Raw genomic sequence first — 16,538 nt, forward strand, 5'->3', positions numbered from 1 at the left:
TTGTGTTTATGGGGCAGAGGGTCTGCCACATCAACAGTGCCCTTGCCCATTTACTTGAGCTGTTTAATCAGATAAGGGTCTCATGTTTGCCTGAGCAAACCATGATCTTCAGACCTCTGTCTCCCAATGTAACTGGAATCACAGGCACAACATTGAGATAGGTCTGAGACATAGGGGTCTCCTCAGATTTTGGCCTGGACTACCCATGAACCTTGATTCTCCTGTCTCACTTCCTAGGCAATTGAGATTACAGACAGGAGCCTGACTCAGTATATTTTTAAAAAAAGAACTTTGTTCATGTGGACGTTCCAAATCTTAGTTGGCCTGTATTAGTCTGCTCAGGCTTTGTAACAGACTATCATAGGCTGAAATAACGGATGGATTCCTCACAGTTCTGGAGGCTGGAAGCCTGAGGCCAGGTCTTGCATGGGGATGCTCCCTTCCAAGGCTCGGGTGCTGTCACTCCCCTTGAACAAGGCTGCTGTCCTGTTGGGTCTGAACCTCACAGTACAACTGCACCCTTCGAAGCCCTGAACTGGGGATAGTGCTGCTTGCAGGGCTTTCGTAGGAGTCGCCTGCAGCACCAGTGGCTTGGAGTGTGCGTGTTTTCTGCTGAGGAAATGTTAACTGCTTGTCCCTCCTGGTGGAGAAAGCAGACCCTGTCCTGAACAGTGGCAGAGTGCAGAGCTCGCCCCGAGATGAAGTCTCGGTCAGTGTCCTCACCCTGCATGGGCCTCCGTCAGTGCCTGCATCAGTGTCCTGCTGTGGAAACGTCGCGCTGGCTTGCAGTGCTGTTCTCCTTGGTTTGCTCACAAGTCTGTGCCCGGTGGGCATTTGGGTGTGGGCCTGTGCCCCGTGTTGCAGTTGGGGGCTCTCTTAAAGGCCTAGGAAGGGTCGGGAGGCCACCTCCCCATGTCCCTTTGTGGGCCCCTGGGAGAGCAGCAGCTCAGCTCAGAGGGCCGCAGAGAGCCTAGTGGATAGCTTCCAGCTGAGACACTGCTGGCCTGCAGTGCATTTATGAGCATGCAGCTTAGACTTGAAAAGCAAATTTCAGAAACTGGGCTGGCTTATGACCAACAGATTTGTTTATTGTATCTCATTTCTCCCCCTAAGAGCCATGTTTAGATAAACAGTTCCAAGTGGCATAGGCGTGAGAGCCTGGACAAGCCCCAACTCCTGACAGCCACCCTGTCAGTCTCTCTCCTCATGGTTGCAGCTGAAGTTTGAACTCCCACCTCATGTTGGGTCCTTTCTGGCTGGCCGAGTCTCCATTACTTCATCGTCTGTGTAAACCACAATGAGTACCGGGGGATGGTAGTGAGCAGGAACCTGTGAGCCTGCCCGGCCAGTGGTGGTGCTGGGGATGAGCCCAGGATCCCCGTGAGAAACCAGGTGCCCTGGTGCTCTCTGGTGACGGTGCTTCCCTCCAGCCACTGCCCCGGCGTCACTTCGCCCCGCTCGCAGCTGGTCCGCATGGTGACAGTCACATTCAGGGCCTGCTCACACTCCTCCCCATCCACATGTGTGACTGGCAGTCCAGCTGGCACAGTGCCTGGGTCAGTGCCATTGAGGATCCAGCCGCTGAGAAGGCCCTGTGTCCCCGGGATGAGGACCCGCTCAGCAAAGTCTCTCTCAGGTATGCAGACGGGGCGCCCCAAGGCTGGGCATGGCACCGGCTGCTCAAGCTCCAGCAAGGAGACATCATTCTGCCCTGACTCCTCCTCGTACCACAGGTGCACGTGAGCACGCTTGATTCTGATCGCCTGTGGCTCCTTGCTTGGGTCACAACCTACAATCGTGGGCAGACACTCGGCCTTCTGTGTTGGCGGGAGTTGAAGGCAGATCATGATAAGAACCATCCCAGCACTTCCCAAGCCTCCCTTACCCTGTCTGGAAGTCAAGAGTGCATGATTTGGAACACTGGGTTTTGAGAAATGGCCAGGGAGACAGTAATCGTTGAGAACTGGTTGTCGGGAAGTGTTTCAAGTTAGTTTGTTGACTCAAAAGTGAGAATAGAGGGTGAAAATATATGTATTTAAAGATTTTTCAGATTCATTATAGAACAGGTTAGCAAGCTATGAAATCTTGCAACCTCTGACAAGAAAAGTTTTGCAGGTACAGACAAGCCTGGAGATGAGGCCAGGGCCATGCTCTGAGCTCATGGTGGAATTCGGTCCCAAATCTCAGCCAGACATCTGTCTTACCACTGCTATACCTCAGTGTCAGAGCTGAATCTCTGATTTATTTTTTTTATTCTTAAATAGGATCATTTAATAAAATATTTTGTTTTTGGTCACACATGGGGCTTGAACTCAGGGCCTGGGTGCTGTTACTGAGCTGCTTTTGCTCAAGGCTGGCACTTTATCACTTGAGCTACAGTGCCACTTACGGTTTTTTCTGTTTATGTGGTACTGAGGAATCAAACCCAGGGTTTTGTGCATGCTAGGCAAGCACTCTACCACTAAGCAAGGTTCCCAGCTCCTGAAATAATTTTTTAATGAAAATGAATTTAATAAAAATTGATGAAAAAGTACTTACCCACTTTCACACTAATATTTCTGTGTTGCAGAGAACACTTAGCTGTTGTCAGCACAAAATCTTCCTGTATGAGAACACCACCACAGAAGTCTTGCCCTTTGTAATTTGTTAACTTGACCTTCAAAAACCAGACAGACAATTAATAGCAACCCAGCCAGGTGTTGGTGGCTCATACCTGTAATCTAAGCTACCCAGCAGGATAAAATGTGAGGATCATTGTTTGAAGCCAGCCCAGGTAGGAATAAGACTATTATCTCCAATAAACTTTAAAAAAAAAAAAAAAAAAAAAAAAAAGAAGTGGCACTGTGGCTCGTAGTAGAGCACTAGCTTTGAGCAAAAGAAGCTAAGAGACAGTGCCCAGGCCCTGAGTTCAAGCTCCAGGACTGGACATTAGCAGCTATTTGCAGGATTCAGGGGCAGTAAAGCTAATGACTAGCGATCTGTTCCATAAGAACCAGAGCGTGCGGGCTGGGAAGGTGGCTCAATGATAGAGCGCTTACCTTGCATGCCTGAGGCCCTGGGTTCGATTTCTCAGCACCACATAAGCAAAAAGAAAAAAGCCGGAAGTGGCGCTGTGGCTCAAGTGGTAGAGTACTAGCCTTGAGCTGAAGAGCTGAGGGACAGCGCCCAGGCCCAGAGTTCAGGCCCCACAACCGGACCCCCCCCCAAAAAAAAAAAAAAAAAACACAACAGAGCATGTACACTGTGCATGCCACAGCGATGGCCTCTGGCACTGACTGGCATGTGCCGACCCTCTGGGCCAGGCAGAGTTCTGGCAGATGCCCTCATGAAGGAGGGAGATAAGACAAATGTTATGTATCTCTGGTTTCGGGACCACGGACATGGCCAGGCACCTCAGGAGCTGCCTTGAGACAGCACAGGTGTTTGGGCCACTACCTGGACTCCATGTGGCTCTGGGCAGGTGGGTGCCTTGCTACCTGCCCAGTGTCGAGGTGGCTCATGGCAGGACAGGTATCTGGGCAGAGCCCAACAGGCTTTTTGAGATGGAGTAGTGGAGCGCCCCGATGCTGAGTCACAGAATGGAACCCAGGGCTGATGGGACCTGGGGCTGCAGGTGTCAGCGGCTGTGACGGGTGTGTGTGTGTATGTATGGACAGGGGAGTATGTGTGATGGGCATGTATGTATGACGGGCATGTATGTATGACAGGCGTGTATATGTGGATGGGGGCTGCCGAAGGCCATGAAGAGCCATGGAGGACTGGAAAGGAGGAAGCGGGTGCTCCAGTGTGCTGCTAGTGGGCACAGATCTGACAGGGCTCTGGGCAGAGCGTGCGGCAGCCCTGCCTCTGGCAGGAATGCTCAATATCCACCTGGGCACGGTTCTTGTCCTACCAACGAGGCCTAGAAACAGCATGCCCATAACATGCTGACAAACTGTGCTGGCCTGTGTGTGATTCACTATGTCCCACTGAACACAAAATTGTCATGAGATGCAGCGCACAGTGCACATGCTGGCTCACGCCTGGAATCCTAGCTACTCAGGAGGCTGAGACCTGGAGAATCTTGATTTGAAACCAGCGTGGGCAGAAAAGTCCACAGTACTCCACCACCAAGGAACCAGCACAAAGCCAACTGGAGGCATGGCTCAAGGTGATAGAGCGCCAGCTGTGTGCAAACAAGCTGAGGAGGATGGCAATGTGTAGGCCATGTGTGTTGGCACAGCTAGGCACCACCACCCTGCAGGCTCAGAGCTCCCCTCCACCTGCCCGCCTTACTCTGGGAGATCCCAGGCTGGAGTCTGGCACACCAATGGGTAGACAGTGGCAGACAATGGGCCATGAATAAAGGTTCTTTGAAGCTTACAGAGGAACAGCAGAGACACAAGGTCATCAAGCTGACAACTAGCTGTCCAGCTTTGTCCTTCCCTTTCTATTGCTCCATCTAACTAATTTGCTCTTAAGTTGGCATTTCAGCTCTGCCAGGCCCAGGGCTCAGCTCTGTCCTCTCCCCTGCCCTCCCCCACCGCTGCAGTGATGTTGCCCAGCACACTGCCTTATCGGACTCAGGTCACACACACATACACACTGCCCAAGGGATGTACTACCACACTTACTGAAAGCCCTGGAGCCGCATTCCCTACTGTCCTTCCCTCAGGATGGCCTTCCACGCTTACTGACGGGCCCCGGAGCCGCGTTCTGTAGATTTTTTTTCTATTCCTGGGATTTGAATTCAGGGCCTAGACACTGTCCCTGAGCTTCTTTGGCTCAAGGCTAGCACTCTGCTTTTTGAGTCACAACACCACTTCCAGCTTTTTCTGTATATATAGTTCTGAGGAATCGAACCCAGGGCTTCATGAATGCTAGGCAAGCACTCTACCACCGAACCACCTTCTCAGCCCTGTTCTGTAGATTTTTGAAGATTCAGTATGAAGAAATGTAAATAGACAATTTCAAAAATAACATTTCAATGGATTATATTAAGATAGACTGTTAAAATTGACTTCACTTTTACTCATGTGAATGTGGCTACTAAGAGAGCTGAAATTGCTTCTGTGGTGAGTGTCCCATTGGTATCAGACCAGGCTGCTCTGAAGTAGAGGGAAGGCCCTGCCTTAGAAGCTCTAGAGGCAAGCAAGAGGGAAAATTCCAGAAAGTCAGAAAGCGAGGCCTATTCCATGGAGTTCTAAATGAGGCAGGAAAACAATTAATTCCTGGCCCCAGTGGCACTTTGTGGGAGGGGAAGGAGAGGAAGCCCTGCGTGCTTCGTCAGGTTTTCTACTTCTGTGTCAAGAGCAACCATATGTGTCAGGAGCTGCAGCTCACAGAAGGCTGAGGTCTAGAGGATTGCCGGTTGAGGCCAGCCCAGGTTGAAGAGTCCACCAGACTCCATCTCCAGTTAACCAGCAAGAGGCATGACTCAAGTGGTAGAGCACCAGCCAAGCAGGCAAGCCAAGCAAGTGCAAAGCCCTGATTTCAAACCCTGTTCTGGAAGGGGTGTGTGTGTGTGTTTGTGTGTGTTATGTGTGTGTGTGTTAACACTATGAAACAGTAGAACATTTAACTTCCTGAATCAGCCAAGCGGGGGAAAAATAACAGAATGAATGCAAAATGAGAAATGTAGGGAGCAAAACCACAGAGCTCAATGGAACTGGGTTGAGGGGCAGTGGGAAGGGAAGTGGGGGAGATGGAGGGGGTAACTTCAACCAAGAGGCACTGCACTCATAAACTGATTTGTTGAATGGGAACCCATTTGTACAACTACTTAAAAAAATTTAAAACCAAGAGCTGAGAGGGACTGTGCCTGGGGCAGGCTCCCTGTCCCCTACGGCAGAGGGGCCACAGCTTGGCCCATAAGCAGGCACCCAGATGCTCAGGTTTCCCAGGGAGGTGGCCTGCCGGCTGGAAACACCCAACTTCTAGTGAACCGGATGCTGCAGACCCTGGGACTGCAGGCTCAGCATCGGGAAGGCAGGATGTGAGGCGCAGATGGGTAAGGAGCTTGCCACATCAGAATGGCTTGTCATCACCTCTTTTTACCTTCTTTGCAGTGCTGGGGAATGAATCTGGCTTATGCATCCTAGGCAAGCCGTCTGTGCTGTGCTACACCCAACCCTTAGCCAGAGCCTTTGTGAAGAAGACAGGAATGACAGGTAAGAGGAGGTCACGTTTCTTACCTGCCAAGGGAAGCTGGGAGGACTTGGCCAGCTTCCGCCTGCCGGGGTGGCATGTCCAGGATACGGGACCCCACATGCACATGGGTCTTCACGTGTGGAGGCAAGAGGAAGGAAGTCAGTGTCTCCCAAGCACACACAGGTGACCCATGGGCACACATAGGTGATCCACAAGCACACACTGCTTGCCCACAGGCACACACAGCTTGTCCATAGGCACACACAAGTTGTCCACAGGCACACACGGCTTGTCCACGGGCACACATGGCTTGTCCACGGGCACACACGGCTTGTCCATGGGCACACACAGCTTGTCCACAGACACACACGGCTTGTCTGCAGGCACACACACGTCCATGTGCAGGACAGCCTCATCTGAATGAGAGGCCGTCGGCGTGTGTGCAGCATGAAGCCCGCCCCTCTCCCCTTGGCTCCCCTGCGGTGCAGGTGTTGGGGCACAGGGCAGTGCCACTCTGGCTGGGAGGACAGAGCTTGAGCCATTGCTGTGAGGGGAGGAGGGTGTGGTGGCTCACGTGAGGACTCACTCATGGGGAGGCAGGCCTTGTGGTCTGGGCCCAGCCGGTGGCCCCGTGCACAGCTGCACATGTAGGACACCTGTCCTGGGTGGCAGAAGTGCTGGCACGCGTCCGTCCTCTCGGGGTGGCATTCGTTTGTAGCTGAAAAGGAAAAGGGTGAAGCAGGAATGCTATCCCCTTGTGCGTGGGCCTGGCTCCTTGTCCGGGTGCCGGGCTCTCACACCAGCAGAATGCACTTAGGCACCTCTTGAAGACACCGTGGCACTTGCGCTTGCCCTCCTGGTTGTGTTTCCATCAGTGTGGTGGTGTGTCTAGGTCTGGGCAGGCTAGCTTTCCCATGAGCTGGTCCCACGAGGACACACAGCTGTGTGCTCTCCAGCTTGTGGATGGGGCATGGGTAGATTTGGGGACAGGGAGAGGGGGACTGCATGCCACAAAGAATTTGTGAGGTCTCTCTGGGGCAGGAGGGCTGGCCACAGACATGGCCAATGCCCAGGGAAATGCTGAGTATAGTGGGAGGGCTTCCCTTAGTGTATCAGGTAGGCTCCCAGGGCCACCTGGTGCCTGGGAGGCAGCAGGCACCGCTGGGGCGGGGCAGCCTCACCCATCTCGCAGTTCTTGCCCTCATAGCCAGGGGAGCAGGTACAGGTGTAGGCGCGGATGTGGTCCTGGCATGACCCGTTGTTGAAGCAGGGCTGGGAGCTGCATGGAAAGCCGCCTATGGGGACAGGAGCTCTGAGCCTGCAGTGCCACCTCTGTTGTCAATGCAGAGCTGGCCTCCAGTGCCTCCTGCCCCCACTGGTGTCCGCAGCTGCCTCCCTTCCTCACCACCTCACCTGCCTGCTCAGCCCGCTCCCTCCTTTGGGTGTGCTGCTCTGCCTGCCTGCATGCGTGGGGTGTCTGCAGCTCTTCCCAACTCATTTTAAGGAAGGTCCCTGGCTCCCCCTTCCCCCAGCCCTACCCCGGCCCCAAGTCCCCTAGTTCTGTGCCTGCTGAGCAGGCCTCAGGCTACATGCATCTGGGTCAGATCAAAGGTCTCCCAAGTCTGAGCCTTCTGGGAGCCCACACGTGAGCACTAGCTGCCCCTCCCACGCCTGACACACTCTCGGCAAGAAGGAACCATGGGGCTTCCTCTGATGCCTGTTGGCAGTCCGCAGGGCTCTCTGACACATCCCTGGGGTGGGGCCGAATGCTGGCTCCCGGGAGCTGAAGGCCTGGAAGGCCAGGTCCAGGGGCCCAGCAGGGCTCTTCCAGCCTCACCCACCCCAGGAGGTAACAGAGAAAAGCACACCCAAGGGAGAGAGCCACTCACCCCTGTACTGCCTCCAGAATTCCTCCTGTGAACAAGAAACATAAAAATAGTCACTAGCACAGGCACACGCCTTGTGGATGGGCTTGAACATCAAGGAAAGATGGGTTGTTCACCCAGAAGGACATGCTGGTAGAGAGGAGGACGTGTAGTTCTTTAGTTAGCAGGTCCTTAGTTATAGGGAACCTACATTTGCCAACTCCACGAAACCAATCTATCCACATACGCCTGGCACCTCCCACTGAGGGGGGCACAGAAACCTCATGGAGGGGCATGGGGGACGCAGGAACCCCACTGTGGGGATGCAGGAACACAGCCCCACCGCCTCGCCTCCTGACAGCTCTCTCCCCAGGCCTGCCTCCAAAGCACAGGGCAGCACAGAGCACACTGGAGAACACACACCACCCTTTCTCTTTGCAACCGCAGGAGGACACGGGACATTGGCAGGGAGGGGCATGTGTGGGAGAGAACTGAGGGGGCGGGGAAGGGTGAGTGGGGGACAGAGAGGGAGGGATGGAGTGTGTACGTGTGTGCATGTGTGTATGTGTATGTGATTTGGAACAATGGAGTCACAAGTCCCAGGGTCCTGAGATGGGCAGGGTCATCTGCCTCGTCTGGAGTGGGGACCCTCCCTGGCTGCTGGGGTGGGCTGAGTTTCCCTGTGTTTCCTCCACTGCAGGATCAGGTACCCACCAGCCCCAGCACCTGCACCAGGATGCAGCTCCTTGGAAGGGCACCTGAGCCAGGGCCACTAAGGGTGGTCGTGAGCGTGGTTGTGAGCGAGGCCAGGCTGGGGGGTGAGCGTGGTCGCGAGTATGGTGATGAGTGGTGGCCAGGCTGGGGGGCGTGAGCGTGGTCGTGAGTGTGGTCGTGAGTGTGGTCGCGAGCGGAGGCCAGGCCGGGGGCCGAACTCAGCTGTGCCTGGGGAGGGGCCCAGCCCTAAGGGGTGAGCGTGCTCTGCCCTGAGCAGGTGTACATACTGTGAGCACATCGTCCTCAAACACTTCCCTGCTCTCCTCGTAGACGCAGATCTCCTCGTAGCACTCCCTTTCCAGGTCCCCCTGGAGGAGCTCTTCCAGGAGGTAGGAGCCAGCACGCCTCCACCTCCGGAGAACTGCACTGGCTCTCGGGGCTGAGAGAAACACTGCAGGAGAGGGCGAGGCATCAGGGGGTGCTGAGAGAAACACTGCAGGAGAGGATGGGGCATCAGCTAGCTGCGTGCCCCACCCCTGCTGCCTGGGTTCCACAGGACTGAGACAGCACAGGCGATGTGCCTGACCCCAGCCACGGGGACACTGTTCTGCAGATGGACATTTTACCAGTAGAGAAGCAGGGCCCTGTGGGTGTGTTGGGTGGGCCTGTCATTCTAGGGGTGTACAAAACAGGGTCATGATCAGGCCAGGGCCCGGCAAAAAGCCTACCCAAGAAACAACTGAAGCAAAAAGGGTTGAGGGAATGGCTCAAGTGGTAGAACACCTGCCTGGCAAGTGTAAATCAAGTTCAAATCCAAGTACCACCCCTCTCCCCGTATCTGCTGCTGGGAGAGGCTGTGGCTGTCAGTGTAGTGCGGGCCTGGGAGGAGCAAGACGTGTGAAAGTCCACCTGTGCCACAGGTGTAGATGCTGAGCCGCCTCCCCACCAAAGGGAAGAATCACAGCCAGGGCAGAAAGTGGAAAACTGGAACCATTTCAGTCAGAGAGGAGAAGGTGCAATAAATAGATCCTGACCCTGGCAGCCACAGGCCTGGACATAGGCTAGGCCTCCCCAGCCACAGGCCAGTGGGGCCCAGCACTGTGGCCTCCTTGGGATCACATGCAGGGCAGACATGGAGAACATTCTAAATGACAGAGAGAGGGCAGGGAGCCTGGGAGCTGGTGTCATGGGTGGAGACGGAAGTGTGGCACCAAGGTCCACTCTGCTGACCCCGGGCAGCCCTTCTACAGACCCCTGAGTTCACAGCTACCCAAAGCAAAGACCATTTTCCAGACTTCTGTAAGGCAGGGGGCAGGGGTGGAGGCCCAAGCGCTGGCCAGGAGACATAAACGGCAGGGCTGGGGGTCACCCCTGAGAGCTTTTAGAGCCTTCTTGAAAACACTGGGTGCAGCCCCCAGTTCCGTTTTTTTGTCCCTCCCTCCATGCTGCTGCCTGGTGTGGTGGCTGAAGCTCCAAGCACCACTCTGGTGGGTGATACACCATTTCTGGCACATGCAGCTTCATGGTTTTATATGTGAAGGAGAAGCACCTTCCTCCACTTCTTCACCATCCCTTAGCTTTTTTTGCTGGTCGTGGGGCTTGAACTGTGGGCCTGGGCGCTGTCCTCAAGCTTTTCAGCTCAAGGAGAATGCTCTACCACTTGAGCCACAGCACCAATTCTGGTTTTCTGGTGGTTAATTGGAGATTAGAGCCTACAGATTTTCCTGTCTGAGCTGGTTTTGAACCACGATCCTCAGATCTCAGCCTCCTGAGTAGTTAGGATGACAGGCATGAGCCACTGGCGCCTGGCTCATCCCTTAACTTTTTTGGCTAAAAGTAGCCCAACCTGGGAGAAGTTGTGCCTATGGCACAATGAAGGATACATCTATCTATCTATCTATCTGTCTGTCTGTCTATCTATCTACCTACCTACCCATCTGACTTCATTGTCTGTGTAAATTGTTGCTGGCCTCATTGGTCCTCATTCTGTCATTGGTGATGTTTGCTTCAGTTCCTGCTTGGATGGAGTGTGCTCCAAGGGCATGGTGATGAGAGAACGCATGGTTCTGGAGCCCGTGGGTAGGTCAGGTATTATGCATACCAACTGCAGGGCCTCCACATCCCTGGGCTTAAGGCCACAGAGTTCTAAGGCCCACCTCTTCCTCCACAGACTTTCTTGTGTCTCTGTCGGCACCGGGCCTCCAGCAGGACAACCTTGTCCTGCTAGTGGCCTCTGCCAGGACCCTGTTTCCAAGAAAGGCTGTAGGCCAGGGTCTGGGTAGACTGTGGCCACAGGCCCCCTGCTGGAGGCCGGGGAGTCCATGTCCCCAGCCGTCTTTGAGCAAATTGTTCCTGAGTCCTTGCTGGTTTGACCTGAGCCACCCCACTCTGCCGGGGCCCCTGGGGTCACCCTCCCGAGGAAGCTTCGTGGCTGTGCTGGAAAGGGCAAGGGACAGACCAGAGAGCGTCGCCTACCTGACAGCCGCACCTGGGGGAGGACGAGGAGGAGCAGGAGCCCCCAGAGCAGCAGGACGCGGCCGGCCATGCTAACGCAGGGTCTGGCAGGGCGGGCAGGACAAGGTCTGCAAACAGCAAAGTCCAGGGCCCTGGGGAGGGGCCTGGCCAGCAGGCTCCAGAATACCCCAAGGGCTGTGCAGAGCGACCCCCAGCCTTTGCCCGCCAGCAGCCTGAGTGGGGAGCGTGTGCCAGTGATGCCCAGAAAGGCAAAACTGAATACTCACCGAAGCAGAAGATCTCATTTAGGTAAAAAGACAGCAAGGCCAGCAGCCTCCGAGTGACAGGGAAGCCGGTGAACACCTACAAACTATGGTGAAGGGAAAATCCATGGCTGGAGGAGTGGTTCGTATAGAGTGCCTGCTTGGTGAGTGAGCATGAGGCCCTGAGTTCAAACCCCAGTGCTGCCAAGGGGAAGGAAGGAAAACAAAAACAAAAACAGTTAATTTTCAGTGGGTAAGCCAAAATCATCTAACACCTGGAACTTAATTGTATAGGATTAAGAACAATCTTTGTGCTGGCTCCCACTCTCATGGCCATTGCAGTACATTGAGCTCCATAGAGACAACGCAGGGGCAAGCGAGAGCCGGACAGGCACTGAGCGACTCTGTGCCTCGCGGAGGAAAAACTAAACATGGGCAAAGGAGATCCTAAGAAGCCAAGAGGCAAAATGTCATCATATGCATTCTTTGTGCAAACTTGCCAGGAGGAGCACAAGAAGAAGCACCTGGGCTGGGCACCAGTGACTCACACCTGTCATCCTAGCTACTCAGGAGGCTGAGAGCTGAGGATCATGGTTCAAAGCCAGCCCAGGCAGAAAAGTCCGTGAGACTCTGATCTCCAATAAACCACTAGAAAACTGGAAGTGGCACTTTGGCTCAAGAGGTAGAGCGCTCGCCTTGAGCTGAAGAGCACAGAGACAATGCCCAGGCCCAGAGTTCAAGCTCCACGACCGACAAAAAAAAAAAAAAAAAAAGGCTTCTGTCAACTTCTCAAACTTTTCTTTCTTTCTTTTTTTTTTTTTTTTGGGGGGGGGGTCCGGTCGTGGGGCCTGAACTCTGGGCCTGGGCGCTGACCTTCAGCTCTTCAGCTCAAGGCTAGCGCTGTACCACTTGAGCCACAGCGCCACTTCCAGCTTTTTTCTTTTTGCTTATGTGGTGCTGAGGAATCAAACCCAGGGCCTCAGGCATGCAAGGCAAGATCTCTACCACTGAGCCACCTTCCCAGCTCCTTCTCAGACTTTTCTAAGAAGTGTTCAGAGAGGTGGAAGACTATGTCTGCTAAAGAGAAAGGGAAATTTGAAGATATGGCCAAGACAGACAAGGCCCGTTATGAAAAAGAACTGAAAACCTACATCCCTCCTAAAGGGGAAACAAAAAAGAAGTTCAAGGATCCCAATGCACCCAAAAGGCCTCCTTCGGCCTTCTTGTTCTGTTCTGAATATCGCCCTAAAATCAAAGGGGAACATCCTGTCCTGTCTATTGGTGATGTTGCAAAAAAACTGGGAGAGACGTGAAACCACACTGCTGCAGATGACAAGCAGCCTCATGAAAAGAAGCCGCGAAGTGGAAGGAAAAGTATGAAAAGGATATTGCTGCCTACCGAGCTAAAGGAAAGCCTGAGGCAGCAAAGAAAAGGAGTTGTGAAGGCTGAAAAGAGCAAGAAGAAGAAGAAAGAGGAGGAAGATGAGTAGGACGAAAAAGAGGAAGATGAAGAGGATGAGAATGAAGATGAAGAGGATGATGATGAATAAGTTGGTTCTAGCACAGTTTTTTTCCTGTCTATAAAGCATTTAACCCCCCTGTGCACAATTCACTCCTTTTAAAGAAAAAAATTGAAATGTAAGGCTGTGTAAGATTTCTTTCTAAACTGCACAGTGTCTCTTTTTTTTGTATAGTTAACACACTACCGAATGTATCTTTAGATAGCCCTGTCCTGGTGGTATTTTCAATAGCCACTAACCTTGCCTGATACAGTATGAGGGATGTAAATTGGCATGGAAATTTAAAGCAGGTTCTTGTTGGTGCACAGCACAAATTAGTTATATATGGGGATGGTAGTTTTTAATCTTCAGTTGTCTGACACAGCTTATATGAAAGAATTGTTCTGTTCACTGAATACCACTCTGTAATTGCAAAAAAAAAAGTTGCAGCTGTTTTGTGGACATTCTGAATGCTTCTAAGTAAATACAATTTTTTTATTAGTGAAAAAAAATGAACAATCTTTGTGCCACCTGTTATGAAAAGGCTTGAAAAATGTGCTCTTCAAGACAATTCCATGCAGAAATTTACACTTTTCAGAACATTTTGCTAGACTGCTTGTAATCCTAGCTGTTTGGGAGGCTCAGATCTGGTTCAGAGCTAGCCCAGCTAGCCCAAAGCCAGCTATCTCCAAAACAACCAGCAAAAAGCTGTGTGGGAGACCAGGCTCAAGTGATAGAGCATCAGCTGAGTAAACAAGTCAGGCAAGTGTGAGGTACTAGTTTTTAAAAATCACTAAATAATTTTAAGACCTGCTTAAAAAATAGGCAACTAGGCTAGGGCCAGGTGCATCTGACTGAGAGTCATTCACAGGCTCCGCTGTGTGCCGGCAGCCCCAGGACAACATCTGCAGACTGGGTGCCTTCCAGGCAGCAGAGGCGCCCGGCTCACAGTGGTAGGGGCCGGAAATCAAAGGAGAGGCACCAACAGGGTCAGGGTTTGGTGTGGGGCTGCGGTTCATGGACAGTGCTGCCCGGCGGTGTCCCCCCCAGGAAGAGAGGTAGAGGCTCCAGGCCTCGGTATGAGGTGTAGTCAACATTTCAGAATATGAAAAACAGTGGGACATGGACATTCAGATTATAGCAGTGATAAAACGACTTCTACGGTGGTTTCCCGTGGCAGGTTTCTCACCCGCCACCTCCAAGAGGCCCTCTGGTCAACAAATCCCACAGAACAACTCTCATCAGAACATCAAAAGTGGCGCCCACCACCCTCCTCCCATCCCTTAGTACAACATGAGCCTCATCCCCCAGCCCTTTGTGGGAAAAGACAAGCCACATGCTAGGGGCTTTGACTCCTGAGTTCTGAATACCCTGGAGCCATGCTGCGCCTCGTCCTTCCAATGCTGGGCTGTCCTCTCTGTGGCCTTCCCTCCTGGGCTGTTCCAATCCCTGCACTGGCAGAGCTAGATGGGGGCCGCAGAGCCCAAGGTTTGTTCCCCCAGTGGCCTGGTTGTCTGCGTCTTGGGACCTCACTGTGTCCCAGCTTGGTCCCCTCTGTCATCAGCCCTACACAATGTGCCCTGGCCTTTCTGTGTCTTCCAGGCAGCTGTGTGCTCATAGCCCGTGGGGCGAGGTCCTCTTGGAGTCTGTGATTTACATGGACCCCTGAGGCACTCTCCCTGTTTGGAGGCCTGGAGATGTCTACATGCCTAGAGGATGTTTCTTCCCTCCTTCCTGGCTGAGACAGGCACAGGCTGGTCCAGGTACATCCACACTTTTGTCCTTGATCTGCTGAGGATAGGCACCTCTCCTAGGGCCTCCCTGGGGACTGGTGGTGGCCCTTCCACCCTGGGGTTCAGCCACCCAGGACCAGGCAGGAAATAAGGAAAGGAGGATGGGCCTGGTCTGGTGACACATCCCAGGGCTGGCACCCTCCCTCACACTGGGGCACTGCCACCCTCTGCCAGCCTCTTCCTCTGTGTGGGCCCCTGGCGAGGTCTGACAGAACCTAAAAGTGACCTTGAGCACATTCATATCTGCCACTAGCTATCTATGAAATCCTCCGGTTCCTGTGGGAGTTGCTACTGCTGCCCACATGAGGCTTGGTTGTGTGCTTTGTGTCCCAGCCTGTGCTGACCTGGGGTCAACGGAGCCCAGGGATTCTCATATTTTCAGGGACAGCCACAAAGTCCAGTCAGATGTAGCTAAGACTACTCCCCTTGCTCAGACCACACCTCTCCTGATGAGACCACACCCCTTCCAGTGAGACCACACCCATCCTAGAGAGACCACGCCTCTCCTGATGAGACCATACCTATCCTGAGACCACACCCCTCCTGAGACCATACCCAACCTGATGAGACCACACCCTTCCTGGTGAGACCACACCCCTCTTGATGAGACCATGCCCCTCCTGATGAGACCACATCCCTCCTGGTGAGACAATGCCTCTCCTGATGAGACCACACCCCTCCTGGTGAGACCACACCCCTCTTGATAAGACCACACCCCTCCTGGACTGACCACACCACTCCTGGTGAGACCACGCCCCTCGCACTGCTCCCCTGGTCCTGTTGAGGTACATTCTGAGCATCCAGGAACTGTACACAGCCAGGCCTTCCTACAGATGGAACACCCCAAGAACAGGGACCACCTTTGTGAGAACAGAGTGACTCTGAGCCCTAGAATGGCACTCAGAGGTGAGGAGGACTCAGCACTGCCTGTCCTGGCCATTCCCTGCTTCCTTGGCTGGGTCAGCAGAGAGGGTCATGATGACACCTGCCAACCAGTGACACTCTGGCGGCTTTAGGGGGCAGGACCCTCCAGAACAGAAACTCATCCCAAGTCCTGCAAAGATGGCCATATCCACGAAGGAACTGGAGAAAGCCACTGTCTTCCGGCAAAGCTCTCCTGTTCATTTGTGTCCTTCTCCACAGTCTTGGGCTCCATACCCGTCACCATGCTTCTAAACTGCCTGTCCCCTGGAGTGAGGCAATGTCTCAGCACCCCAGGACCAAGAACTGAGGGGTCATCTCCCTTCTGGCTCTGAGCAGCATAGGGCTCGGCCCTATGATGCCACTGGCTGTGGTATCATGTCAGTTGTGGTGTCATGTTGGTTATGGCGTCATGGTGGTGGTGCTGTGGTTATGGTATCACGACTTCAATATGATGACTGATATTGTGGTTGGCTGTGGTATTGTGGCTGTAGTTTCATGGCTGTGGTATCATGTTGGTTGTGGTGTCATGTCGGTTGTGATGTCATGGTGGTGGTGCTGTGGTTGTGGTATCATAAAAATTCCAATATCATGACTGATATTGTGGTTGGCTGTGGTATTATGGCTGTAGTTCCATAGCTGTGGTATGTCGGTTATGGTGTCATGACTGCAATATCACAACCGATATTGTTGTTGGCTGTGGTGTTGTGGTTGCAGTGTCCTGGTTGTGGCATGATGACTGTGGTATGCAAGTCTGCTCATCACTCTCATGGGGAAATGTCACACCCCTCTCTTCTCCATCTTTGCTTCTGCTGCACTCTGTCCGCAAGGTCTCACTTTCCAATGGATTGTTGTTCTGAACAAAGATAAGCCTCCCCAGAGTCACTGGAGGAGCGAGTT

At 53.3% G+C, this 16,538-nt stretch overlaps 1 protein-coding gene and 1 pseudogene across 3 annotated transcripts; one reads left to right on the forward strand and one right to left on the reverse strand.

The window, feature by feature from the left end:
* Positions 1 to 1,067: 1,067 nt before the first annotated feature.
* LOC138817642 (vitamin K-dependent protein Z-like) lies at positions 1,068 to 11,265 on the reverse strand. 3 transcript variants are annotated; one of them, XM_070008139.1, is made up of 8 exons: positions 11,184 to 11,265; positions 8,996 to 9,159; positions 8,019 to 8,043; positions 7,311 to 7,424; positions 6,716 to 6,847; positions 6,174 to 6,259; positions 2,539 to 2,656; positions 1,068 to 1,789 (listed from the first exon to the last, which is right to left on the reverse strand). In XM_070008139.1, exons 1-8 carry the CDS (start codon positions 11,251 to 11,253, stop codon positions 1,272 to 1,274), a joined length of 1,227 nt encoding a protein of 408 aa, XP_069864240.1. In that variant the 5' UTR covers positions 11,254 to 11,265; the 3' UTR covers positions 1,068 to 1,271. The 3 variants fall into 3 exon arrangements, with proteins under 3 accessions (XP_069864240.1, XP_069864239.1, XP_069864241.1); XM_070008138.1 differs by having other exon boundaries at positions 6,704 to 6,847; XM_070008140.1 differs by lacking the exon at positions 7,311 to 7,424 and having other exon boundaries at positions 6,704 to 6,847.
* A 159-nt stretch (positions 11,266 to 11,424) lies between these two features.
* LOC138817860 (high mobility group protein B1-like) lies at positions 11,425 to 12,981 on the forward strand (annotated as a pseudogene).
* Positions 12,982 to 16,538: the final 3,557 nt, after the last annotated feature.

The sequence above is a fragment of the Dipodomys merriami genome, unplaced genomic scaffold, assembly GCF_024711535.1.
Source record: "Dipodomys merriami isolate MVZ:Mamm:240054 unplaced genomic scaffold, mDipMer1.0.p SCAF_70, whole genome shotgun sequence".
Lineage (NCBI taxonomy): Eukaryota > Metazoa > Chordata > Mammalia > Rodentia > Heteromyidae > Dipodomys > Dipodomys merriami.